The 13,631-nt window shown below is 36.0% G+C and overlaps 1 protein-coding gene across 1 annotated transcript in view; it reads right to left on the bottom strand.

The window, feature by feature from the left end:
- LOC149797904 (PAN2-PAN3 deadenylation complex subunit pan3-like) overlaps positions 1-11,370 on the bottom strand; it is an 83,348-nt gene extending 71,978 nt beyond the window's left edge. The window contains exon 1 of the mRNA XM_089962946.1: positions 11,033-11,370. Coding sequence (XP_089819072.1) covers positions 11,033-11,237 — 205 coding nt within the window. The 5' untranslated portion in view covers positions 11,238-11,370. The remainder of the gene's footprint in view (positions 1-11,032) is intronic.
- Positions 11,371-13,631: the final 2,261 nt, after the last annotated feature.

Here is a 13,631-nt window from a genome sequence, read left to right as displayed (position 1 = left end):
GTGATAAAAACATAGCAAAGCTGGCACATCTTCAAAAAATAGCATTTGGGCTAATACCAATCCAGAAAGAAAGCAACTTAAAAATATTACCTATCAAAGACTGAATATGTTTGAGAAAAGCCAAATTAATGTACTGGTTATCCAATAATAGTGCTCCTGAATATTTACAATTACTATTCCATTATATGCTACCTGGTAATACTCCCCACCTGCGATCCATGTCTACCAAACAGTATAAAATTCCCAAACCAAATAAGGAATTATTTTTAAAAAGTTTCCAATACTCTGGAATTTTGCTCTGGAATAGTATTCCATGTGAGATTAGAAATGTCCATTATATTTCCTTCTTCCAAACCCAATATATCCAGTGGCTTCAGAGATGCAGCTAAAATAAATAAATTCCTTTGTATGAGGGCCTCAAGGTAGATTAGTTCTTTGCTAATTGTGTTACCCTCTTTAAATAAGGTCATAATTATTTATTTATTTAGCATTTTGTTGAAAAGAACAAAAATAAGCAAAGTGCAACTCTGACTCACTGAAGCCAAGTCAACCCCTCAGATGGATCTGACTTGCAAAACACATCCCCAACTTATGGGAGGGTCTAAGAGATTATATTTTGTAGCCCTAAAATGAGGGTTTGTTGGTTGGTCACAAGTACATGCTGTATTCACAGTAGGAATATAAGACATGCTTTAAGATATAAAGGACACAGACCACGAGTAAATCTGCATTATATTTATTACAATACATGATGTAGTGATTACAATCTTGCACAAGTTTTCACATTCCTCAAATGATGCATTCAGATTAAAGTGTCATTTATCTATGTCAATGTTCCTCATCATTCATGTCTTTATTCTAATTTACATTTCACATTCCTAGCACAATAGAGAGGTGTGGTACATCTATTAAAACAAAGAAAGCAACAGGTGATGCCTCTCCACTGCATATGGTTGGGGGCGTGGGGATGAAGGTCAGTTTGGTTGATATTTTATGGTGACTTAACATTCAGTCTTACTTACACATGAAAATTGAAACCCCACAAATTTAAAGTATTTCACAGTAGCATTTCATTACCCTAACCCAGTCCTGCAGTGTGCATCATGTACCACTTCAATGTCTTGATGCAGTCCTGCAGTCAGCTTCATGCACCACCTCCATACCCTCATGCAGTCTTTGACATTTCACTGGGAGGAGGAGTCCAAACAAGGAAGTGGTTTCAGGACAAAGGTCCGATTTCCCAAATGCAGAAGTATGTTCTTAGCAATGAGACAAAGCCATCACAATTACCGGTGAGCAGCATGTAAACAAGTCTTTAAAAAAATAGAGTTACTAAAGTGGGATGATTAATATTACACTATGGTGGACACATGAAAGATAGTGTGTTGACATTGTTCATAAAAATAGAAAGTACTGACAATGAAGCCTACAATTCACAAGCTACACTATTGATCCAATAGCAATGGAAACTGAGCAGAATGCCGACACACAGGCAATATATTTAACAGAGACAGTAAACATAAAAAATACTCAACATGTGAGAAAATATATACTGGACTTTTCCTAATATTCACACAAAAACAACCACTATCCCAAAAATCTTGGGATGATTCAAACTCATACAAAGGATAACACATACTTCACACATTGACATCTGCTAGTAAAAAAAAAAAAAAAAAAAACCAAAAAACCCCCAACAAATTAGCTTTTCTTTTCTAAATCTAAAAGTTGCATCTGGCCCAAATATCTTTCAAAACATCCTTTTTGGTCATGTTTCCATATGTTAAATGTGTCAAACATATGATTAAAGGATCATACACATAAACATAATTATAAATACAACTGGTTTGTAAATTAAATATTTTTTAAATAATTTGTCATGAAAAATGAAAACATGCTATTAATATCATTATAACATGATTACTGGACAATTTCCGAACATTCCTTACTGATGAAAACTACCAATGTACTGGTACAGTGAAAAAGTACCCTGGTATGCATCACTGGAAACAATTACTGTGCTAAACCTGTAATACTGTGCCCCTTTACTTTACACACTTTATTTCTCTGAATATTCAGCAGAAAGTACTCAACATCACATTCTCTCATGGGTCATACTTCTGCAATATGAGTTCATCTTACCAGCATTTCTGGTCGTTTCTAAGATCTCTTCTCTTGTTCACATTTGCAACTGCCATTACGCTCATAGTTACAACTGTTACCACACAATGCACTTACTCTTTATGAACAATGATATATGGATCAGTGAATGACTTCCATAAATAAATGCCAGTTTCATGTGTGCATTGGTAGCTTTGATACTAATCACACTAATTTACTTGACCAGTGGATAAAATGTTTAACACTTTTCCATCGTGCCATGTGCATTTACTGTACAACATGAAAGTGCAAGATCCTGGTAGGTACTCAATTAACACAACAGAGGAAAACTTTTTTAAAAAATTTTAATGGAAAACATTGACCAATTTTTACTTCCATGTGAGAAGTTTGAAGGTTAAGTGTTAACGTTTTAAAACTCGACTTGGGTTGGAGTAGTGGAGAATAAATTGAAAATTTGTGTACATGTGCATTCATAAACAGTATGTCTGTTCTTAGATTAGTTATCTGGTTTCACCCTGTGGACATGATGGAGAGATTTTAAACTTTGTATAAAAGACAAGAAAACCACCAATGGCTCGGCTGCAAAGTCTTTTGTTGATTCAAATTTAATGTTTCTTATGATGCATGATGTATGTATCAAATAACATCAGTCTGCTAAAACAGTGTAAACAAAACAACACAAGTGCTTGTCTTTTATAGTCCTCTATTTCATTAACTGAAAATTACTGCAGAGAAACAATATTCCTGCTTTCAGTGAACTGTACCTTCTGACCCCCAAATCAATAGTCTTCTTTGTTACTTAACTGAAAGCCATCAGAAACCTTTTGGCCAGGTCTGTCAAGTAAAACAAATGTAATTGTGCAGAATTCATTTTTTGCTGCAACCATTGAAACTGACCTTCTGGTAGCAATATCCATACACTAATTGCATGCCTTCCACAAGTTTCATTGAAGCATATCATATAGAACAAATATTATTGTGTATGTGAAGGGATCATTGTTCTTCTTTCAGTCAAAGAGCAGCTACAGAGGTCTCACTAGGGTTTTAAAACTAGGAGTTCAGCACTCCCATTTTGGTAAAAATAGGAGTCCCACTATTAAAAGTTGCAGTCCCTTCTTTCCTACAGAATCAACACAGATGTGAGTGCATCTATTTTTAGATGGAGAGGTTTTCGTAATGTAATCACTCACTTTAATGTAGTTTCATTACAACAGTCCACTGATAGGATTGCAAATTTATGGTTTATTTATTTGTCTATGTCCTTGTGGTAATTTTAGGCAATGGTTAAATAGTATCTAATCTGCTGTTCCCCCCCCCCGTATTTTCGCAAATACGCTCAAGTTGGAAAACAGCTTAGACCGTAAAGCACATCTCACGAATTCCACAACAGCATTGTCCCATACATTTCTGACCTACATAATTTGCATTTTAATTTTAAATCTTTAATAAAATAATGCCTTGTCTTTGCTTTCAATGATTTGTATATTTTTCTGAAAATATCTGCCCGACGATTTACGAAAACAGACAATCTAATAAACTGGTACATCCCAAACTTAGCGAAGTCCGCCATTATTTCATGTTAGGCCTACTGGTTCACTTAGTTTCAAACTAATTTTATGACGAAATAGTGTACAAGAGGCAGTTAATATATATTCAGATCATCGATTCTGATCTTAAAACACATGTTTGTATGTTTTATCATCAAAGGATATCATGCAGGAAATTGATAGTTGCTACCTTACTCGGAAAAGGGTTAATGGTCAGTCAGCTATCAAAACATGCTTGTGAATGGGCAAGAGTTTGTTTGTTTGTTAACGTAATTGATATCAAAACTAGGCTTAGCTACTGATGTCTTGATGAGTACATTTCGCTACAACACTAGAACTAACCCGGCTAAGGCAAGGGGCATTTTAAAAAAGTATGGTCAGTCAATGTACCTTTTAAATAGCTCTTGTTCGTCCATCAGAGTGATACTGAATTTTGTCAATCCAAGTAAGGACTTATTCCAAACACTAAGTTAGGCACCACACACTTTCTTACACTTAGCTACTGTCCTATGGCATTTTGTTTATGTCTCAAAATGTCTTGATTCTGAGGTTGTGTGCACTACTTATTCCAATACATTTGGAAAGAAATCTAAAGTTGTTTATTTGATGTATTTTTATAAATGACCGCATTTACATCTCTGGGTCTTTCTGACTCTGAATTCAATCACTGTAAATATCAGTACATTTTCCCACCCGGCCGCCAGTCAAAGCCTTTAAACTTGCCACCAGCTATTGCATCAGATTCTTTTTTATGTACTCTTATAATGGCAACATGTATGTACATCAAGGGGTCTTTCAGTCACTGAATGCTGTCATTGTAAATATCAGCACAGCTAATTGATCAACACATTTTCCCACAAAGCAGGTGGCTGAAGCAGGACTGGCAAGTCTTTGAATTTTGCCGCACACCTATTACATGCGTACAGAGGACTCCCGCCTCAATGATTTTCTGCGTCCCAGATCAAAAATTGGCGTCCAAATACGCATAATTAAGCGTTTCCAAGATCTCTGGCAGCAGCTATTAATTATAACTTTTTGCTGGACTCTCGAGTGTGGGTTCAAACGATATTCAATAACAAGAGTTATCCTTGATTCAAATCCTACCAGTGGATCAGCAAATGTCAGCAACCATGATGCATCCTTGACAAAACTGTTCCAATTACCTTGGCATTAAACAACCTACTTATGTTGCTGTGCTGTAAAACACCAAATCAAACTAAATCTTTCAGACACAATAACCTCGATCTCTGGACTCTAAAACAATTAGGGTTTTCTTTTACTCTAATGTACAAGTTTGCTAAACATACATGACAGGGAACTACTGTAAGCAAACCGTTCTTATTTCAAGCAAAATGCCCTGATATTTTTGGTAACCCTGATTTGACCTGGTTCTTCCTTGAAAGAAATGGAAGTTATTCACAAAGTTTAGCAACTGTAGATAGTGGAGAACTCAAGTTGTATGGAAACCATTTTCCTTCTTTCAGTCACAGTGACCATGACCAGTTATCTTTTCAACTTGAAATTCAAGTATCCACAAAGTTCACTAACTGTAGATGGTGGAAAACTCAAGATTTTGTGCTGAAACCAAACTGCAAGATGTTCCATCTTATGGCTGGCATATAAGCAAATGATCCAAATACAAAGAAAGGTTAACCTATATCAATTGAGCATGAAATATAGGTTACAGTAACCAATTTTTGATTTAAGTGTGTGGTACTTCTCATAATCAGCAGCATACCAAGTTACATAACTCTGCAGCCATCAGTGTCTTTGAAACTGAACTAAGCTAAAACACTGAAAAGCAGGTCTTCATAAACAGATGCCAGGTTCACCAAGCTGAGAGGAAATCTGAACACAGTAGTACAATATCTTGATATAAAAAAAAACATCATTTACTTGTGCACTTGACTTTCTCCAAGCTGCTTGATAGCGACAGGTTCCTGGTCACTGTTCTTGGAATAAATATGTTGAGAACTGTATGTCCTTTCATTCTTTTACATAAAGAATGTGACTTTCATTTAACATTTTTGAATTTTTTTGTACAACAACATTGAAAAGGAATTTATTATTGATATTACATAACTATTAGACCTCTGATATCATAGGCTGTATGACTAACAATGCAACTGGCAAGTACCAGGTCAAATTTCATCAACGCTGTAGTTTCATCTCATCTGTCATCAGATTAAAAACACAACAATTATAATAAAAAAAATTTCTCAAAAATAACTCATTTTCCTATTTATTTTATAAAGGTACTGTATGACTCAGTATGTGTGTGTGATTTGAATTTCTAATGCAATTTTAAAAAAATTCAGCCATATCGCTAGTGTCTGCAGTTTATAGTGATGTCAACTACAGTAGGGCAATCATGCCACAGACACTTAGCATCACGTTACACCCAGTCACATTATCTGGACATTAGGCCAACAAGTCCTAATATTAACCTCTTAATGTTGAGCATCAAGCGAGCAGCTGCTAGTACCATATTTGTAAGTCTTTGGTATGACTCAGCTGGGGTTTGAATCTGTGACCTCACTCATCAAAGATAGAAACTAACCACTTAGGCCACTGGAATGGACGAGTCAACTGGGGGGGGGGGATGAAAGGCATGACATCTTTTTTGCCATTTCAGTATATACAAATCTCCCTCAACAAGTGCACAATGGGTTATAAAAAAAAGCACTATAAATGATGGCACGAGTTACCGAGGGACCTCCAAATAAATAAGTGACATTGGCCTTTCAGTGGATGAATACTCATTTTATAATCACAATGGGAATAACTGTCAATAAAATGTTTTCTTTTTTAATAAAGTTGTTTGTTTTTCTGTACAAGTTATCTTTATTTTCAAGATGCCCAACCTCTGAAAGATTGTTACAATTATTCCAACTGGTTTCAACAACCTTCATCAGCATGTGAAAACACTTGCGTATAACAACAGTGCTTTATGTTCTTGTACACTTGCAACCAAACAAGAATACATTTTCCAAAATTTAGCAATCTTTTCTTTCATTAATCAACCATCAATATTGAATTTTTTAAAATTGTTCTGTAAATAAAATACCGTGAAATTCATCCTTAAGGAATTCTGAGTGTCAATTCATGACTTATAAGTTAACTACAAGCTCTGAAACTTGCTTCTTCACAATGAACAATTGAACAGCATTTGTGAAATGAAGCTATTTATTTCACTATGTATTCATTTTGCTTGATTGCCTTGCTATTACATTTGAAAAATGAGTAGGCTAATTTATAACAAAGTCTGACTGATCAATTAAAATGACTTGCCCTGTTACACGATCAGGGCAGCATTCTCTCTTACATAGAGAGGATTTGCATGCCTTTTAACTTACATTTTATTCCTCCTTCTTAATTTTATTGGATTTAAAAGATGTTATTAACATCATAATACAAAGCTGGTATGGTTTTAATTCAGTGCAACAATACACACTTCTGCAAGTCAGACATCCAAACAGTTTGCACTTAATTAGGGTCTCATAGTAACACTCATAAACACAGCAGAATGACATAAGTCACATTTGAATAAAAGATGGCACACTGCATTTATGATGATTACGCTGTGTAAATGGTTACCTGCCTGCAAAATGACACATTTTGACAAGCACTTTAAGGGTTAACAGCTAAATAAAAAATTGTATACTGCCATGAGTATAATTTTATTCGTATGACATTGAAAAAATGTATATTCCCTCCATTCACTACTTTTCAACCGCACAAGCTTGTCCAAACTCTGCAATTTGTGCCGGGGCCCCGAGTGGCCGAGTGGTCTAAAGCGTTCGCCGTTACAGATCACTGCCATCTCACCTCTGTCTGCGCCGGTTCGAGTCTTAGATTCAGCCAATGTAGATATGTGAGAAAGCATGCCAATAGCTTCTCGTGGGTTGGTGGTTCTTTCCTGTGTTTTCCCGGGTTCTTCCTCCACCATTAATACTGGCCGCCATATATAGCCTATCGTGTGCTGAAAAATGGCGTTAAACCCCATAACAACAACAACAATAACAACAGCAATTTGTGCCCTTTCAGAATCTCTGCACAGGTCCCTCATAAGTAGAATGAGATCAGCAGAATTTTTCGTTCTTAAAAGATAAGCTATTGGATACTTACAAATGCTATATAAAAACTGATACAAGTGTCAAATGATATGTTCATCATTCCAAAAAGCAAGATAAAGGCATGTGATAAATATAAAATACAACAGTTACGTTGTAAAATACAATGGTTGTGTTGGGACATACATAAAACAATTACTGAAAGTGAGTCTACAACACTCAATTCTTTGAGAAACAAATCCTTATTTCAGCACATATACAGAATTATGGACCAGGCTTATAGTATTTCTGCAGAGGACAATGCCCAACACAATATATCCTCTTCAAGTTGGTTATTTCTATTATGTATTATCATAAAACCTAAATTCTGCTTATTTTCCTTATTGTACTATCACCTGTTAACTTGTATTTACCCACGCCTTTTCTCTAATACTTTTTTATATTAATTTCTTTTATCAGCAAGGTATTTATAGGATATTAATTTCATTCATAAAACTATGAACATATTGCAATGGTTTAATAACAATAGACACAATATTTTTGTCCATATTAAAGGAGCACTACTGCATACATTTTCAACATTTTTACTTTGCTTACTCCCCCCCCCATGTAGAAAAATACTGAAATTAATCTTGTGTTCAATCTAAAAAGGCTGAAAACTGTATTTAAAGACAAATTTACACATAGAGCTTGTGGATATGTAATATGGTGATATGACATCAAACTAGTAACCTAAGGCACAAACAGTGTGACTAGATCTTTATGCTTTCACTTTAATAGATGTGATAATAAAAAGAGAATCTGCTTTCAGCCACAGGATGAAAGCGTTTAAGCAAAGTATTCTCTTGACTCTAGAGCAGTTTTTCTATAGTTTTAAAGCAGTGGATAAGCAAATTTCTCATCTAAATAGATCGTGGGAGTCTTCTCACGGTGTTACCAACTGAAAGTTTGTGTTATTATGTCTCCCTCTCATAAAACAATAAAAGCACGAGACTTCCATCTGTTGATCAAACTAATCCAATGTTCACACTTAGTGAAAGTTGAATGCTAATATGTGTATAGGAGTTTCAACATGGACATGAAAGACAGATTAACCCACACACATAAATGGACTAAGTAAATCCCATACACTGCCAGCTTACTGACATAAAAGTATGAAAGGAAATAGTTTGAACATGTCACAACTCTCAACACTTTTCAAGAAATTACATTAATTTTAAACAGACTATAAAAGTAAAAAGCATGGCTAACATTGAAATAAAGGTAAAAATAAAAATACATATAAAAAATATACACAGAATCCTTCACAAAGTTAAACTTCTCTAAAACAAGTAAAAGGGTTGTGGATTCTAATATATGAGTATTACTGCAAGCCATGCTTGCTCGAATGCCTCTGTTACACAGTGGTTTTAAAGGTCCTTTATTTGATATGATACCCCGAAGAAAAAAAATCAATAAATAATAAAAATTAAAAGAAATGAAGTATGATGCACTGCTCAATGCCTCTGCAGTATATGTAATATGTTATGAAGAAACATCAAGTTAAGCAACTGAATTCTTTAATAGTAACAGGTTTCTCATATTAGATATTAGAAACAGTCTGATTATGTACTACTTAATTCAAGGTCAAACGGATGGTCTACTCTCCACATTAATTTCCAGTAATTATAGCTTTTTCTTAATACTGAATGCATACTCATTTCTGTATCAACAATTTACGTAAATTTGCTGCAAACATCGATTCAAAATCACGGTATCAACTTGATTATTAAAACTGAGTGATTGTAGTTTTGAGAAGCCCTTGATTTTCTCGTATCAACTTACTTCAAGTCATTTTCCATAGGTTGGAAGCTTGTTGCTCCATTTTATAAATGTACTTTCTGTTTTTTTATTCTTACTCCATCTCTTCATGAAAACTAATTTTATCTGTACACACAAAACACTTTTCTTCTGGGATGTGGATCTTTACTAATGCTAATATTTTAATGGTAAAAGCCACAGCTGTTTGAATAAATATGCCTTATTCATGTGTGCTCTTTATAACTCAAAAATGCCATCACCGCTTTCAAAATAGGAAAGTTTTACTTTGATTATCTATGTTTGAAAGTACTTTACAGGTCAGAAAATTGTTTTACAAGGACTATACATTCATAAAATTTGCTTGAATTTTGTATTTTTCATATTATGCATTTGTGCTCCTATCATAGGATGCTTATGTCACCCAGAAATATAAATTATAAATGTTTATTTTATACAGCAGCCTTTTATGATACAGAAAGAAATATTTTCGACCCAAAAATTTCACTTTTCTCTTTCAAGGAAAGATGGTCCAACTTGCCCTGAACCAACACCATTTTATATTATAAAGGCAAAGCCCTATTACCCCCCCCCCCCACTGCCTCTAGACCAAATAGCATTTTTGGAAAGTGCCCTCCTGCAACATGTATACATATTTTTTTTTAAGTGGCTACTGTGTCTAAAACCAAGTAATTTTTCATTGATAGGTACTAGGTACTGATTAAGCCATTTCTGACCAACCTCAATTCTGAAGACTAAATGCATAAATAAATAAAAATTATGTCACCCCCCATGTACAACCACCAGTATAAGCAAATAATGGGCATGTATTGCAGCACCTGCATTAACAGAAACAAGTATGCTTGTGAAATGAAAAGCTGAAAGATCCAATCCTTAAGTTATTTACCACTATTGTCAGCAATGTCATAACAACAAAAAAAAAACATCCACAAACATTTGAAAGTGACAAACATTCATACAGGTCTTGTAGATGTGTTATTGTGACTATATGATCAATAGGCATAATAATTAGACCTGGTGCCCTTTTTATTCAACCTGGTTTAGTACCCAACTTTCATTGTAAACACTCATTTTGATTGATAATACTCGAGTTTTGTGATGATAATTCAGGTACACATAATTCAAAATCAGAAATGAACAGGATTTGGTAGAACTATACAAATATGACAGTTCTGAAGAACAATTAATAGTTTATTCAAGATCAATACAACCTGACGAACAATTTCGAGTTTGCAATTTGAGAGATTTAAAACATTTGTCTGAGGCCGCCTACTTGACACAAATGTCACGCTGTGCCTCACAATTCTGCAGTTTGGCAACAATCAAAGAGTGTCATCAACCTTCTCGATTTGTTTATCATTGATTACATGACCCAGTTTTCGATTCTATTTTTGTCGTGTCGTTATCCCTTACTCAACAGCCTAAATTGTACTTTTTTTTTGCGGGAAAATTATTCCCTAATAAAGTCCTCACCTAGGCTGTCTTGGCCGTTGACAGGACCATTTGAAGGGCTGATACCAGATCCATTCATGAAAGCGTTTGGAAAATTTGGTTGTTGTTGAATTGCCACGGCATTTTGGTGTAGAAATTGACAATCGTCCCCGTACGCACACAAGCTCGGGTTCGAGAAGAATCGGCATTGTACGGGCTTTCTTGCGGCTGCGCCCGCACTAGTCATGGTATAAACCACTTTGATAAATGTATCATTCAGAGCACAATGTCTCAATATTCCTGATATTCTCAGGAAATCCTTCAAGCTGCACGATAAATTCACGTCTTTATTTTGAACAGGTACTCTTAAACATCCAACAGTGCGCCTGCGTAGTAAAGAATTGTGGGAAACTAAAATCCCAGCAAGGTCGCTTATATAGTTCAAAATAATAATTTAGGTCAAGATAACACACCACTAATACCAGAATCTTCAGACCACGTGTAGGCGACATCAAATTGGGAAGGAGGGAAGATATTTTAGTCTTATAGAGAATAACAGTTTAGCGTCTTCAGTTGAGAGCAAAAGAAATGGTAAGTGAAATGCCATCGATTTCCATAAATACTGTGTTTGTTTTTATTGGTTTTAATGGCATTCGTAACACAATATTGTTTATATCGTGTTGAGGAAATAGGATCGAAATGCCTTTCTCAAAGTCACTGTCAAATAGACAATCCGGGATAGCATGGGTGAGTAATGAACCAGCAACCTTGCCATAACGATTCTGACACTTTGCCAACTGAGCTACCGCGTCTCCAGAATAATAAAGGATGACAGTAATGTCGTTGACTTCAGTTCTCATTTTCGATCCCATTTCAGTACTTTTCTATTGTACACTATTACAAAAAATATATAAAAAAAATATGTTGAAAGGAGACAAAAATAAAAAATTAAAGGTTTGAGTGATGACTTTAATACATTGAGGAATTAACGTAATGAAGGATTAGTGTGATCGCCACCGTACACCATCAACAGCAGCAGCGTCACAAAACTTTAAATATAAGGTAGCGATTATGCGATCCTATCCGACAGGATGTGGGTGCATGTATGTTATCTCAGTCAGGTTAGGCATTTTCTGCTAACAGAGGACACTTCTACCTGTGACTGTTGACTCAGAGTGAACAGCTACACCTACCTTCCTCTGGTAAATCCTTTTTGGTGGATAAGGCCATCGAACCGATATGGCTAATTCCGAATTTGAAGGCGGACGGCGAGATGTGTGTGGATAGCGCATGGCGTCAGCTCAGGTGCAGTAGGAACTGATAGTCATACACAGTGTCCGGAATTACCAGAAGTTTCTACACTGTTGTGCCACCGGATTGAGATAGAACTAGACGAGAGACAGAGAGAAGGCGAATCTACGCACCTTTCACTCACTTAAATCCACCTCACGCAAAAGTCATGGCACTACTTGTCTCTTTCAAGTCCACTGTGGATTCAATGAGAGATCATAAGACATGGCCAGGCAAAAATGGTGTTCCCCATGCAACAATAAAGGACTCCTACTACTGATGAAACGCGCTTAACCTCCTAATCACCAAGTCTTCCGCCCGCCAAACCGCAAGAACACGTCTTTATCTTGGATGCACCCACTTGCCTGCTACTGTCATCTTATTGAATACGTTATCGTCAGAAGAAGAGACAGGCAGAATTTCAGACTGATGAAGGCCATGAGAAGTGCAGAATAATGGATTGGCCACAGACTAATAATCTCCAAACTCAGTTTTCCGATTCAGACTAGCAGATGACCTCAAGTCAAAAAGTACCCAAAAGCTTCATGTTGCCAAATTGAAAGACGAGAAAGTGTAATGGGCATTTGTCGAAGAACTGTGCAGCCAACTTGATACAATCGATAAAAACTATGACAATGTCATGGAAAACTGGGCATCCTTCAGAGACTCTGTATACTCAACTGCATCCCAGGCCCTTTGTACCACCATCTGTAAACATTAAAACTGGTTTGATGAGAAATATGCTGCCATATAGAGACTTCTATATGAGAAACGTCAGCTGCAGATGGCCTGTCAGAAGACAGCAAATCATCATATAAGAAGACATTCTTCAGCAGCATCAAGAGGCCCGTCCAATGCAAAATCAAAGATTAGTAAGTCTCATGGCTGAGCAGTCAGGCAGATGAGATTCACTCATACGCAGGCATGAATGACATGAAGAATTTTTTTGATTCTTTGAATACATTAGAAACATTTCCAATATTTAGCGGTGACAGCAGCACAATGTTCACTGACGAAGAAAAGATTCTTAAAAGATGGGCAAAACACATCAACATCATCCTCAGTCAACAGCTATCTATCAGCGAAGAGGCAACTGATCAACATAACAGTTGCTGATCCTCTAACGCTGTCTGAAACCGTGAAAGCAACTGACCTGTTGTTATGGCAAAGCACATGGAGCAGATGTTTGCAAATCCTGAAGTTGGCACATGGCACATAAGCTTACTGAACTCTTCGAATATATTTGGACTCAGGGAACGATACGCCAGAAGTGCAAGTATGCACCGATCGTCCAGTTGTACAAGCAAACATAAAATCGTGCGACAAGCATCCTGGTATCTCCTTGCTGCCA

Source organism: Sinohyriopsis cumingii, chromosome 6 (genome assembly GCF_028554795.1).
Source record: "Sinohyriopsis cumingii isolate HCF-2022 chromosome 6, ASM2855479v2, whole genome shotgun sequence".
Taxonomy (NCBI): domain Eukaryota; kingdom Metazoa; phylum Mollusca; class Bivalvia; order Unionida; family Unionidae; genus Sinohyriopsis; species Sinohyriopsis cumingii.
This window is presented reverse-complemented; position numbering and strand designations above follow the sequence as displayed.